At 39.8% G+C, this 14,399-nt stretch overlaps 1 protein-coding gene across 1 annotated transcript in view; it reads left to right on the top strand.

The window, feature by feature from the left end:
• CFAP54 (cilia and flagella associated protein 54) overlaps positions 1-10,621 on the top strand; it is a 303,235-nt gene extending 292,614 nt beyond the window's left edge. The window contains exon 68 of the mRNA XM_004748490.3: positions 10,293-10,621. Coding sequence (XP_004748547.1) covers positions 10,293-10,430 — 138 coding nt within the window. The 3' untranslated portion in view covers positions 10,431-10,621. The remainder of the gene's footprint in view (positions 1-10,292) is intronic.
• Positions 10,622-14,399: the final 3,778 nt, after the last annotated feature.

Below are 14,399 nucleotides of genomic sequence, written 5' to 3'. Positions count from 1 at the left end.
TTTAATAACCGTATAGATAACATTCAGTGTTATATTTGTTCCAGATGTACAATATGGTAATTCAGGAACTCTATACATTATGCGTGCTCATCATGATAAATGTACCCTTCTTCTCCATCACCTATTTCACCCACCACCACCCCCTGCATCCCCTCAGTTCTCTATAGTTAAGAATCTGTTTCTTGGTTTCTCTCTCTCTCTCTCTCTCATTCATTTGTTTTGTTTCTTAAATTCCACATATGAGTGAAATCGTATGGCATCTGTCTTTCTCTGACTGACTTACCTCGCTTGGCATTATACTTTCCAGCTCCATCCATGTTGTTGCAAATAATGCCATGAATTTTTGAAGAGAAACAATGCAATAACTCCAGCTACCAAGACTCTGTTGAGCAGATAGGATATAAATATGATATTCTTATGAACTAAACCATATCATTTAATCGCCCATGTAGTAGGCTGAATCATGGCCCTCCCCCCAAAGATACCTGCATCCTAATCCCTAGAACCTTACCTGGTATGACAAAAAGGGCTTTGCATATGTGATTAAGTTAACAGTATCGAGATGGGGAGATTATTCTGGCTTATCCAGGTGGACCCTAAATGTAATCAGAGTATCCTTATAAAAGCGGGGTAGAGGGAAATTTGACAACAACAGGAGAAGGTTGTGATGAAGGAAGCACACCTGGCGTGAATGCTATAGGGGCTACAGATCAAAGGAAACAGGTGGCCTCTAGAAGCTACAAAGGGCAAAGACACAGATTCTCCCCTTACAGCTCCCAGAAAGAGCCAGCCCTGCTGACACCTTGATTTTCGTACAGGGAAACTAAATTCAGATTTTTTTTCCTCCAGAACTGTAAGAGAACAGATTATGTTGTTGTAAGTCACTAGGTTTGTCATCAGTTTGTCACAGCATCAGTCAGACGTGAATATGTGCAAACATTGTAAAGGTCAGCATGTGACCTTGGATTTCCATTTCTAGTTATGATAGATACTATTATTATTGTTGTTATTATTATTTAAGATTTTATTTATTTATTTGACAGACAGCAAGAGAGGGAACACAAGCAGGGGGAGTGGGAGAGGGAGAAGAAAGCTTCCTGTTGAGCAGGGAGCCCGATGAAGGGCTCAATCCCAGGACCCTGGGACCATGACCTGAGCTGAAGGCAGTCACTTAACTGACTGAGCCACCCAGGCATCCCAAGGTAGATACTCTTATTATCCGTATATAACATGTGAAAAATTTAAGTGACTTGCCCAGGTTCCCTCAGCTAGTTAGTGTTAGAAGATCTACACCCGGGCAGACTGGCTCCTCAGAACACGTTCCTAACCACTCTGCTGTACGGCCTCTCCCCTGCTGCCAACTGTCTTCTGAGCTCCGTCCCCCAACCAGGGGCGGCCACCCTGGAAAGCCCCTGTCCCTGCAGCCTCTTCTCCCTCTCCCACCTGACTGCAGTCTCCTATTCTCTCTGTGGCACTCTGGACCATTTTCCAGCTTTGGAACTTTTATGGAAGGTTCTAGGGCTTCTGTATGGAATTTCTCAAGTAAAGTTAGGCTTAGGTGAAATTATTGAATGTCTTTATATTTAAGATTATGGGAGGGTATTATTTGAGGGAAGAAGTTTCTGAATCTTCTTCCTACTCTTGATTTCCTGATTCTTCTCCTCATATTTCAAAAGGGGGACTGTTCCTTGGGGTAATCAAATAAAGTGATTAATAGGAGTTATACTGGAAATGTATTAAGCTTGTTTTACCATGACCCAGAAAAGCAGCATCTGGAAATCCGATATATGAATTCTTACATAGCTATTACTTCAAATCTCCCTTTGGGTTGTATCAGTTATATACTAGTATGATTTTTGCCATATTGTTAGTTGTTTAATGGTTCTATAGTTAATCACTGAATTAAATATTTGTGCCTGTCTTGGCCCTTCCCTGAAGATCTCCCCTTCAGGAATGAAGAGCTCATTTTCCCTGCTCTGGGAAATATGCTAACAGCCCTCAGTTCTCAACCCTGTCCAAGAATTGTGCGTGGTGAAAGGAGCTGGCCTCTTCCCTGCGGGAGGTCAGCATCTGATTACTGGTTGATATGGGATGCAAAGACCCAACCCACCTCCCACAGCTCTGAAGGGACATCCCAGTTTCAGAACCCCCATGGTGTTGGCTGAGCCCTTCCCTGTGACTGCATTGGAGCCCATCTTCTTTCTCTGCTCAATCTGCTGTCTTTCCCTTCCCCATGGGTGTTGATCCCAAGAGTATTTCCTAATCATCTTCCTGGAAGCTGAGTTCCATCTCAGAGTCTGTCTCTCAGGAGTCTGAACCTCAGCACTGAGGTTTTTATTTAAAAAAATAAAAATAAAATCCCTGACCAGTGATGAATACGTGAGTCCTCAATTATCCTTATTTTTGGTATTAGAAGAGTTCCAAAGGAACTAGGAAGAATACTCTGGCTTGAAGTTTATTTTCCAATAGAGAAGTAAGGGGAAAACTTCATACACATGTCACCCAATCGTGACTGAAATTGCATTCTACAATGTGACCGCATAGCTCAATCCCATTTTCTCTTGACCTCCATTTAACAGTTAATTTACGGATAAAATAAAGTGTAAAACAAAGACTCTAGCTCATTTGTAAACCTCAACAAATTCAGACTTCTTTTCTTAGAAGATGTATATTTTCAGAGTAGGAAAAGCAAGGACTCAGTAAAGCTTTAAAACTATCTTCCAAAAATAAAGACAATGATGTAAAGTGATATAATCACCCATAAGTACCATATCAGAATTTATACTCTTACATTTCCACCGAGAATGAGAAACAGGCATTAGTTTTGTAACACACTGAATACAGGCATATTTCCATTAAATCCTCTCTCCAAGAAACTTTCCCTCTTCCCCCAAAGCCCTGATGATAAGCACTGAACCACTGGCCATGAACTTGCATCTAGCCTTTATGCCCCAAGCACTTCATTGTTGGTTGCATAACTCATCCTTCCTGTTCTGATTAGAGCTTTTGGTATTTTAAAGGGAATTTACCCTGTTTGAGACCCTATATTAGTTCTTTACATGGTGAAAAACACCTTCCTGGAGAGAGAGGGAGAGAGCAGCTCTCTTCCTGCACAATAGGGTGTCACATTTCAAAGACTCTTTTCTCTGGGCCTTAGACTCTTGAGCAGTTAGAACAAGCCTGATAAGTACAGCCTAAACTTTTGCTTTTTTCTTGAGAATCTCTTTTGACCTTCCAGGATTGTTTTCTTAAATAGTTCCCTATAAAAAGCATATACCCGTAATGGAGATATCATCGCCAGCTCCATCACTTTTCACCGAGGAGTGGCTCGGCTTGGCCTGGGAAGGGGCGTGAAGGGAGCTGGAATAGCTGCAAAGAGGAGGGGGTGTAGGAGGCCCCAAAGGCCCAGAGACACTCACTAGCTGAGCACCTCCCTAATTTACATACCAGATAGGACTGTTAGGTGTTCCCCCCCCCCCCCCGTTACCAACAGATTCTGCAATTTGCTGACACCAGCTGGGCGTCTAAGCATTCAATTCAGTTCTAACACTACTACCCAGAGTTAGCCTAGACTCCACAGATGAAAGGCTTAACCCAAGGCTGCCCCCACTTCCAATGCCAGCTACCAATGAAGTGCCCAGGCTATCCACACTTGTGCTCCGCAGACTACAAATCTGAGAGTTCCCTTGACATCCCCTCCCATTCGATAATTCACTAGAATGAGTCACAGAAGTCAGGAAAGCACTTTGATTGCAATTATTAGTTTATTATAAAGGATACAACTGAGGAACAAATAGAAGAGATGGAAAAAGGCAAGCTATGGGAGGTGGAAAGGGGCAGAGCTCCCATGCCCTCTCGGGGCTCCCCAACCTCTCAGCACATCAGTGTGTTCACCAACCAAGGAGTTCCTTGAAACCTGTGGTTATGGGGTTTCTGTGAAGATTTTATTACATGGCCCCGATTGATTAAATGGTTGGCTTCTGTGATCAAATTCAATCTCCAGCCCTGCTCCTTTTCCCAGAGATCAGGGCCTGGGGCTGAAAATTCCAACCCTCCAATCACATGGTTGGTTTTCCCAGTGACCATCTCCATCCTAAAGTTACCAGACCCCTTCCCTTCCATAGTTATCGTATTACCACACAAAGGAAAAATTTCAGCGGTTTTATGAGCTTTATGCCAGAATCTGGGGCAAAGACCAATTACTTGTTTTTTATTATACCACAGTGTAAACTATGAGCGTATCCTAAAATTGATTTTTCAACATACACCCGGTGGATGTAGTCCCCCTCAATATATCTTTCCTTAGAGAGGCACTCTCTATGTAGTCCAACAAAGAGGCCATTATTCAAAACATTTTTGGCATCTACTTAGATATAAGAAGAGAGACAGGGCCCCTAAATGTTGCTTAACTGTTTCTGGCCTGACTGAAACACTCAGTTTCCCGCGCATGTGGGACAATGGGCCTGCACAAGAATTGTCCTTTATTAAAAGGAACTCTGTTCCAGAGCTCAAGGAAATGCCATACACAGCCAAGGCTCGGTGGTCACACAGTGACCATAGCAGCGGTGATGATGATGATTTAGGAAGAATCAATCCTATTTTTAGATCGTATGCTATTTGAACCAATTCTCAGTACAAATGCTTTCTCTCCCATATCCCATCTTTAATTTCTAATTTTCTTGTTCTCTGCAAGATGTCTTTATAATAATGTTATTTCTTTAAAATTTAATTTTAAAAGATTTCTACCATCTTACCAGGATGACCTTTTGACCTCATATTATGTAAAAAAAAAAAAAACCTTTTTCTGTCATATTTAAAGTTTTATTAACACAAGATTAAAGTGCTGGAAAAGATAATTGTGTTCTCAGCAAAGTGTGAAATTTCCTGTGGTCTGGCAGAGTTGTATACGAGCCCTTCTCATCTTCTTAAGAGTTGGGTGCTGTATCTGTTAGATTGGGGAGAAATATCTATTACTGTTGGTGGTGGGATTCTCTTGATTATATGAAGTACAGTGAAGCCAAATCTCTCTAGTTCCCACTCATCTAGAACTCCAACCGCGGGGTCACCAGTCATTCATAATTGATTCTTTAGTAAACTAGTATGATATTATCCTTCCTACTTTGGAATGCATGTTTTTCCTGTCTGAAAAAAAAAAACCCACAATAAATTATTAACTTCGAAGACTCAGGGGATGTGTTAAGATAGAACTATAACATGGTACAGAAACTTACATGTGAGAATGCTGGATAAAAACAGCATTTGTTTTCCTACTTTGAGGCTTTTAAACCTTTTTCCTCCCATGGATCTGGTTCTCTGTGTTTGAAAGTTCTTGAAAGGAGGCAAAGTTAAATCCATCCATATCACAAAGCCCGTAGTTTCTGAAAACCCACTTACCAATTACAAGAGGAGGCAGACGTGATGGAGTAGTGGGAATTCAGCATTCTCCCTCCCTTTCTTCTGGGTCATTAACACGTGGAATCAACAAAAAGGCAACTGACACTGTGCTGACAGAGAAGCAAGAAAATTCCTCAATGTAGGTGCTCAATAAAAACTCACTGGATTGAGAAAAACCATAGATACTTTGAAGACTATATAATTTCTCTTTTAGTCAAGGAAAGTTATTGGAGCAAAAGAACAGAAGTAATAAAATCTTTCATTATGACAGAATCTAGTTTTCATGCAGAAACTCATATAAAATATAGCATTGACAAATAACCTTTAACTCTCCAGTGACGTTCAGAACTCCCCCAGACAAACTCAAGTCCTGGCAGTGAACCCCTTCGATGCACCCCAACTTGATTATATTTTTTCCTTTCCTCTTATTTCCAACTTCTATTCTTTCCAAGCAGAACTATCTCCACTTCTCTAATACTGCCCCTTAAAACATAACCTACTTGAATTAATTCAGTCTGCTTACCTGCCAGGCTGTTTCCTTCCTTTCTCTCCACAGAGCCTTTTTTGAGCCACGAAAAGGAGCCAGGACTCCTTGGTAACCTATCCAGGACAATTCAGACTCAAAGCTACTTACAAAAGACATAAAAGACTGCCCCATGATTATAGGATTGCCAATCCTTTCTCTATTGAATGGCAAAAAAGAAAAAAGAAAAGAAAACAAGAAATTCAGTAATTTCACCTAAGTTTAACTTCACTTAAGAAATTCCATATGGAAGCCCATAAAATTTCCAAATATCAAAATGGGAAGAGGGTCCAGAGTGCCATAGAGCCTGTGTGAGGGAGCAAAAGACAGGAGTCAGGTGGGAGTGGGAGGAGAGGCTGCAGAGAGCAGGGGCTTTCCAGGATGGCTGTACATGGTTGCGGGGGAGCTCAGAGGACTGCTGGGCAGCAGGGGGAGGCCGTACACAGAGTGGTTAGGAACGTGTTCTGAGGAGCCAGGAGTAAAGGTTCTGGCTCTGATATGTACTAGCTGAGAGAGTTTGGGTAAGTCACTGAAAGTCTCTGAGCCTCTGGGGTGCCTGGGTGGCCCAGTGGATTAAGCAACTAACTCTTGACTTTGGCTCAGGTCATGATCTCAGGGTCCAGAGATTGAGCCCCAGGTCAGGCTCCGCTCAACGGGGAGTCTGCTTGAGATTCTCTCCTCCCTCTGCCCCTCCTCATCCTCAAATAAATAAATCAATCTTTAAGCAAAATTCTCTGAAGTTCATGGATGTTTTCACATTATAAAACATTATGCGGGGTTACTTTAAAGATTTTTATTTATTTATTTATTTGTCAGAGAGAGGGAGGGAAAGAGAGCAAGCAAGCATAGGCAGACAGGGCGGCAGGCAGAGGCAGAAGCAGGCTCCCCGCCAAGCAAGGAGCCCCACGAGGGACTTGATCCAAGGCTGCTGGGATTATGACCTGAGCCGAAGGCAGTTGCTCAACCAACTGAACTACCCAGGCGTCCCAATGTGGGCTTACTTTAAATGTCTAGGTATCAAGATTGAGCAGATACAAATCAAGAAACAAGTCTAAAGAAATACTTTACCTTTTAACTCTATCATTTTATTTGAAATCTTATAAATTCTAATTTGTAAATCTTGAACTCTCTGGGGAAAAAGATATAGCTCTGACTTCCTGAAGCTCATTCAGATTCTCATAATGTTTATAGCACTGATATACTTTGGGTGTGAAATAAATTTCACATTTTCACCCAACTTAACATTTTTAAAAACTGGACTCCATGTTTTTGATGACAGTGGCTTTTTAACTTTACTGTTTAATAAAATAAAATTTCATAAATTACCTGGAACATGTTTAGGTGGTTACCTTCTATTCCTAATTTAAGTAGAAGTTTTAGCAGTAACAGGACTCTGTAACACTTCTAGGAATCAATATTACTTTGAAATTTTTAGCTATTGCAGTGAGGCAAAAGAATAAAATCAGTAACATAAATACTAAGAAATAACAAAATTATATTTTTTTGTGAATGATACAACTGCAGAACCAAAGTGTAAGCATTTTAAAAATGACTAGATTAAGAGACTCTGATAAAGTGGTGGATATAAAAATTAATAACTTTCTTTCTACTAATAAAAACCATTTTTTAAAAAAAGTTTTTATTTTTAAGTAATCCCTGTACCCAGCATGGAGCTCAAACTCACAACCGTGAGATCAAGACTCAATATGCTTTACTAAGTGAGCCAGCCAGGTGTCCCAGGGATAATCATTTTAAATAGAAATTTTAAAACTTTAAAACATTCACACTAACAGAACTATAAAATGCTTAGGAATAAATGTAACAAAAATAGTAGAGGATGTAAGTAAAAAAAAAAGAAAAGAATGAATTTTAGTAGTAGACACTTTTTTTTTAAGATTTTATTTATTTATTTGACAGACAGAGATTATAAGTAGGCAGAGAGACAGGCAGAGAGATAAAGAGGGGAAGCAGGGCTCTCCACTGAGCAGAGAGCCCGATGTAGGGCTTGATCCCAGGACCTTGGGATCATGACCCAAGCCGAAGGCAGAGGCCTTAACCCACTGAGCCACTCAGGCTCCCAGTAGTAGACACTTTTACAAAGCCATTTTTAAAATAAACCTTTCCCTTTTCCATGAGTTGAAAAGTCAATTAATCATATGTTTATGACATCCAGTCATCATTTCTAATTAATACTGCATGGGGATTTTCAGCCAGTGAAGTAAAGGAAGAAAGGAAGGAATAAAATTCTTATTATTTACAGACAGAGAAAATCCAGAATAGTCTTCAGATACACTCTTAGAATGAGTAAGTGAATTTAGCAAAGTTGCTATATGCATATGAATGTAAAAGTAAACTTTATTTCTATACAGCAGGAAAAAATTATAAATGACAGATTTGAAAAGCTATCATTTACAGTCATATCAGAAAATTTACACAGAAATGCAAAGGACCTGGAATAGCCAAAATCATCCAAGAAAATAACAAAGCTAATGGAATTACACTTCTAGTTATCTAGTCTTATGAAAAAGCTGTAATAGCAGTGTGGGATTGGAGTAAGTATAGACATAGACCGATGGAACAAAATACAGTCCAGAAAGAGATCCATGCATATTCGGTCCCATGGCTTATGTCAGAGGGGACTTTGCAGTGAGGAAAGAAAGTCTTTTCAACAAATAGATCTGGGTCAACTGGTTATCCATACATCCATATATTTCCTGTGGAAGTGTTAATTACTATAACTTATTTGGAAAGTAATCTGGCAAGAAACATTAAAATGTAAAATGTAAACACCCTTTGACTAAACCAAACCATCTTGGGGTATCAGCAGTACGGAAATAGAAGCATCTACACCCAAGGATGTATATGAATAAACAAACATGTACAAAAACTAGAAAGAACCTTTATGAGGAGTGATTGAACAACAGGACACGGCCATCTCATGCATTGTTACGTAGCCATTTTTGACGATGACAGTAATGCGTACCCTTTGTTATGTGTTCATTGTGTGCGAGGCACCATTCTGAGTATTTTATATGTATAAACTCATTCCATCTTGTAACAACAATATGTTGTAATAACAATTATAATACAATATTATTTCTATTTTATGGATGATGAGGTTAAAATTCAAGCAGGTCAAATACTTTACTCAAGCTCACCTAGCTGGTATGTGGTGAGGTCTGAATTTGAACCAAAATAGTCTCACTCCAGAACACACACTCTTAAACTCCATGTAGTTATTCTGCCTCCTGAATTGATTAAAGAGGGATTTTCCTTACATATTGGTAATTGAAAAGGCAAATAATGGAAACCTAGTTATCCTATTTAAAAAAGAAAGAAAGAAAGAAAGGAAGGAAGAACGTAAAAGAAAGAAAGAACGAACCCATATGAATATACATTTGTGAGAGAATTTTAAAAGTCTTGGAAAGATGCCCCTCAAACTGGTAATACTACTGCAGGACTGAGTGAGAAAGGAGGACATTATAAACATGTACGTGTTTTTTCCACTTATTTATTATGTCAAGTTATAGAAAGCACTGGGATATTTTTGTCCTATTTTAATCCAGTGAAATGAAGAAAAAGAAATAAAAACTAGCCTCCATGTTTAGGTTCCCTGTGTTTTCTTAAGAATAAAAGCTTCATTTAATAATTTGATAGGAAATTAATAAAACTTGTCTTCTAATTTCTTACCAGAATTTAGGCCCACAAGCATCTCTAATCTGTTGTGGTCATTCTACATGACATTTGCTCATTCATCTTCCAGAGTATCTAGATCTACATAAAGTAGGTCCCCAGGAAACGTGAAAGTTCCTTCCTGTTTATTACCTCTCCTTCCTGCTTCTCTCTCAGTGAAATAACCATTGCTATGATCATAAAGGCAGTCTTATTTTTCATCTTTCCTTCTGTCCAAGTGACTTTGACTGCACTAGTTCTCAGCATGGTAATCCGGTGCCTCTCTCAGAGAGAGTGAGCAAGCACCAAACAGAACTTGCTTCACTGTGGCAAGACTGAAGCTCAAAGACAGGGACATCTGTCAACTGGGCAGCCTGTTACGGAAGAAAGCATTTTGTTAGGAATAGGGCCAAAGTCCTGCCATTAGAATCATATGCAGTGATTATAGAGATGCAGATAGTCTGTATTTCTAAAATATCTGCTGTTTTATAGGCTAATCTATGAATCTTAATAGGATCTAGAATGACAAGTGTGACATTTCAGCCACGCAGAGATATGAAACTTTGTATTTTGCCTGAGGCAAGAGTTAAATATCTTTCATATAAAACCACTGTATGGAATTGGTATTTATATGTTTGAGAACTTTACTTCAGCCAACAGTTTAAAACGATGCATTTCATGAACACTTTCTGCTTTTTCTCAGGTCCCATTCGATATCTCGCTGCCATCTATATTCAATCTTGAGAGACTTTTTGACCTCGCGAATGGTTGTATTATATCGGGAGGAAGGCTCTTCAACTGGATGGTGTCCATCATTCCCCAATGTTCTTTACAGAACTAACCTTGTAAAGGATTTAACTGATAATGTTTTTCTTGGTTTGAATACTTTTTGGTCTTCTTATAACAAGCAAAATAAAATGGTTTCTTACATAAGCTAAACTTCCTCAAAAATTACAGTTTTGAGTGATGTCTTAAATTGTATCTGAATTAAATGACAATGCTGCAGCTTATTAAAACCGTCCTACAGAACTATTCATAGAAATATGTGTGTGTCCCGTGCAACTATTCCCATGTTTATATAGCTCACATGTACGTTGTCTTTAGATGTGTCCATGGAACGAGATTGGATTAAAACCGTGGTTCTCAGCTGGGCCCAACTTTGCCCCCGGGGAATATGAAACAACTGAAGAACTGTGATAGCTGTCACTGGGAGGACCGTGCTAGTGGCCTCCAGTAAGAAACTGTGCTGCAGTGAAAGAGAAAGAGAAAAGAACAAAATATTTTCCATTGAATTCAGAAAAAGAAATTGCCTGATGACTATACCTTCATCTGAAATGAAGTTTGGGTCTTGCAGAGTGGCCATTAGGATAGTGACAGCTCTTACACAGTGAGGGCTTCCGGATCCTTTGGCCAGAGAATGGAGTTTATAAATTTGTGGGAGAGAGAATGCTTTCAAGGGTTTTATGTTTCTCATGGGGAATGTTTAACTTATGGAAAGTTTAGCCACCAGGGGCAAAAAAGTACAGCAAATTACCTACGCATTTGATATTGGTGTAGAAACATAGCATTGCTGGTAACAAAAGCCTTTCAGGTCAACTTGATATTAATTTCCAAGGAGTATATATGCATGCCTTCCATTAGTAGGTTTTTACTAACAGGGTGCTTTTTATTTTTATTTTAAATATTGGTGGATATAAAGGCATGTACTGTTTTATAGAACCCTAGAATAATGCCTGGCACATAGTAGAGGTCTGTAACACTTCTTGGATGGATGGATGGATGGATGGATGGATGTGACCAGGCAAGATGGCACTGTGGGGGTATAAAAGGAGAGAAAGGGAAGGCATCACCACCACATCCACCATCACTACCAATACCATTACTGCCTTACCCTTCTGGAGCATTTACCACGCTAGACACTATATTATTATATATCTCACATACATCATCTCCTTCTGTCCTCATAAGAATTAAGACCATGATCCACATAGAATGACTGACCCCATGTTACTGATATGGAAACAAAAGCATAAGGCAATTAAATAATTTGCCCAATAATCGCAGTTAGAGGTAGAACCAAGATTTAAATCTAGTTCTGTCTGAATGGAGAATTTGAATTCTTCATTGCTACCTTGGTTTCCCCAGCTGTTGCACCCACCCCACTGCTCTGGGAAATTTGAAAGTCAAGAAAAAGGAAGACCTAGCTGAGCCTCAAGCTAAAATTGGAACACCTAGTGTCTGCTGTAGGAGCAGATTTTTTTAAATGACTTGCAGACCTGAGTGGATGCCCCCAAGAAAACAGGGCAGCAATACTGGGGGTGCAGTGTCCACTGTTATCCATGCCAGCGTACTTCTTCCTCTGGAGACAGGAGATCCCTTCCAACTATGGCAGATAACATTACAGCACATTTTTACTTCTTCTCCACTTTTGGTCACTTTCAGGTGCTGTTATTCTTAGGCATTGTTTTGACTGAGAGAAACACTGCCTAGAATTCACCACACCCTGCAGACACATTTGCCAATTTTAAGCTATGATTCCAGAAATTTCCCCATCTCTTCTAAAATAAGAACACTCGCTAGTTAACGCTGAAACTTTCTGTCCAAGGCAGTGAGGGAACGGTGAGCAAAGGTGCTGAAGTACAAACAAAAAGAAAATTCAAACCTACCAGGATGAAAGATGTGTTTATTTCCAGAAATCTCTTTCAGGTTGTTTTTTTTTTTTCTTTTAAACCAAATTACACAATTTGCAGCTGCTTATTTTTTCATGTAATATACAGTATCTGCAAATGCTTTACAGCAGACACCTGCAATGTTCTCTATTTTAATTATAACAGAGAATGACAGGACGCAATCCGAAAGGGGAAGAAGAAGGGAAGCAAAAAGAGGGGAGGGAAGCAGGCAGCAAGAGAATAAGAGCCAGTGGCAGCAGCTAAGTGATGGGTAATAAAACCCTCGAGCTTCCCATATCTTTCTCCGTATCAATCTCCAAGAAATTGCTTTAGAAATTGACCACCTGCCGGCTATTCAGAGGTTTACACGCCCTAGTCTCGGTTCACTTCCCGTGCGGGCGCTTTACACATTCCCCACCCCGGCTGACTTGTTCTCCGTCATTGAAATGCAGGGGGGAAATGGCATATTTCTGGAGAGGACTAGAAACTTGGTTTCTGTCTCTAGCCTGCATTGAGCTTCCGTCTCCTTCCGCGCATCATAGGGATCTCTCCATCCTAATTCAAATGACAAGAGCGTCGAGCTCCCAGAACTCCTTGGGCACTGGCTGGCGCGCTGCTCATTTGGCTCTTAATACCGCCCTTCAGCGCAGAGGCTTGCGTTGTTGTGTTTTCACAGTGCAGGCTTGAAACTGTGACTCCAGGATGTTACAAGTGTGTGTGAGTCCGCCCCAGAGTCCTTCGGCTTTCATTTAGCTTGAGACCGGATACTTCATTGTTTGCTAAGGGATCTTGGAATGCACAAGGTGTCCATAAAGCCAGGAAACCTAGGAGAAATATATATAATGTCATCAAGGCTAACTTCAATCTATGGAAATATAAATTTTAATAACTTAATATTATCTGTGTGCGCAGGATTGGACAAGCCCGTAGCTGTGGACTGGGGGAGAAAACAGTGGACCAGGAAGCCTGCACCTTTGAAGCACAGCACCTTTTCTCATTCTCTCATATTTGAAATGTTTGTGGTATATCCCCCACAGAAGCTTTGCCCACGTGCCCAAGGAAACTTGTGCAAAAATCTTCACTGATGCATTTGATTACAATAGCAAAAAACAAACCCCCCAAAACACACAAAAAACAAACCTATCTAATATCCCTCAGATGGAGACTAGATAAAATAAATCGTGGGGCACCTGGGTGGCTCAGTGAGTTAGGCCTCTGCCTTTGGCTCCGGTCATGGTTTCAGTGTCCTGGGATTGAGCCCCACATCGGGCTCTCTGTTCGGCAGGGAGCCTGCTTCCCCTCTCTCTCTGCCTGCCTGCCTACTTGTGATCTCTGTCTGTCAAATAAATAAATAAAATATTTTTTAGAAAAATAAATGATCATGTCGTCATGCAGTAGAAAAGTACACAGAAATTAGAAATGAATGTGTAACAGACTACAGCAGGATAATTGTAAATGAATTAGAGAGACATATTTATCTGGGTATACTTCAAAGGTAAGCTGAGTAAAAGAAAAGTGAAATGTTGCAGAAAACATATATGAAGACACCATTTATATAAAAGTTACTATGAACAGGGGAAATGACCTAATATAGAGTACTTATGGGAGTGTAAGTATATACTAAAAACATTTTTCAATGCAGGTTCATGGGCAAGCCCAAGTTCAGGTTTGGAGTCATCTCTTGGATGAAGGAGAGGGAATGAGATCTAACAAGAAGGGCCAAGAAGTTTCATTTTACTTGTAAAATTATCTTTTTTAAGCTGAGGGGTTTGTTTTATTTGTCTCTACTTTTTTGTATATGCGAGATAGTTTGTAAGTTAAAAGCAAGTTCATCATACACTGTTTTCATCTTGTTGGCTGCCTGCTTCCTGTGGTTATTAGCTCACCTATTGGTAAGTAACTATTCATGTGAAGTGTGACTCGGGTTTCATTTTACAGCTGTAGTTCACATCTGGTTCCATTATTTGGGGTTTTAATAACCAAAAATCATTTTGAAACTAATGTCAAATTATATATGTGCTCAATTTTAGAAAACTCTATGAAAATATTCATTTTTAATGTAAGATAGTAGAGCCTCAAATTATGTTTAATTAAATTGAGGCAGATCCCCTATGCAATGCCTGCCAGTGTAAGTTCCCTAG

This window comes from Mustela putorius, unplaced genomic scaffold, assembly GCF_011764305.1.
Source record: "Mustela putorius furo isolate JIRA1106 unplaced genomic scaffold, ASM1176430v1.1 tig00000788_pilon_pilon_pilon, whole genome shotgun sequence".
In the NCBI taxonomy this organism is placed as follows: Eukaryota; Metazoa; Chordata; class Mammalia; order Carnivora; family Mustelidae; genus Mustela; species Mustela putorius.
The sequence above is the reverse complement of the archived record's forward strand: the minus strand, read 5'-3'. Positions and strand labels throughout refer to the sequence as shown.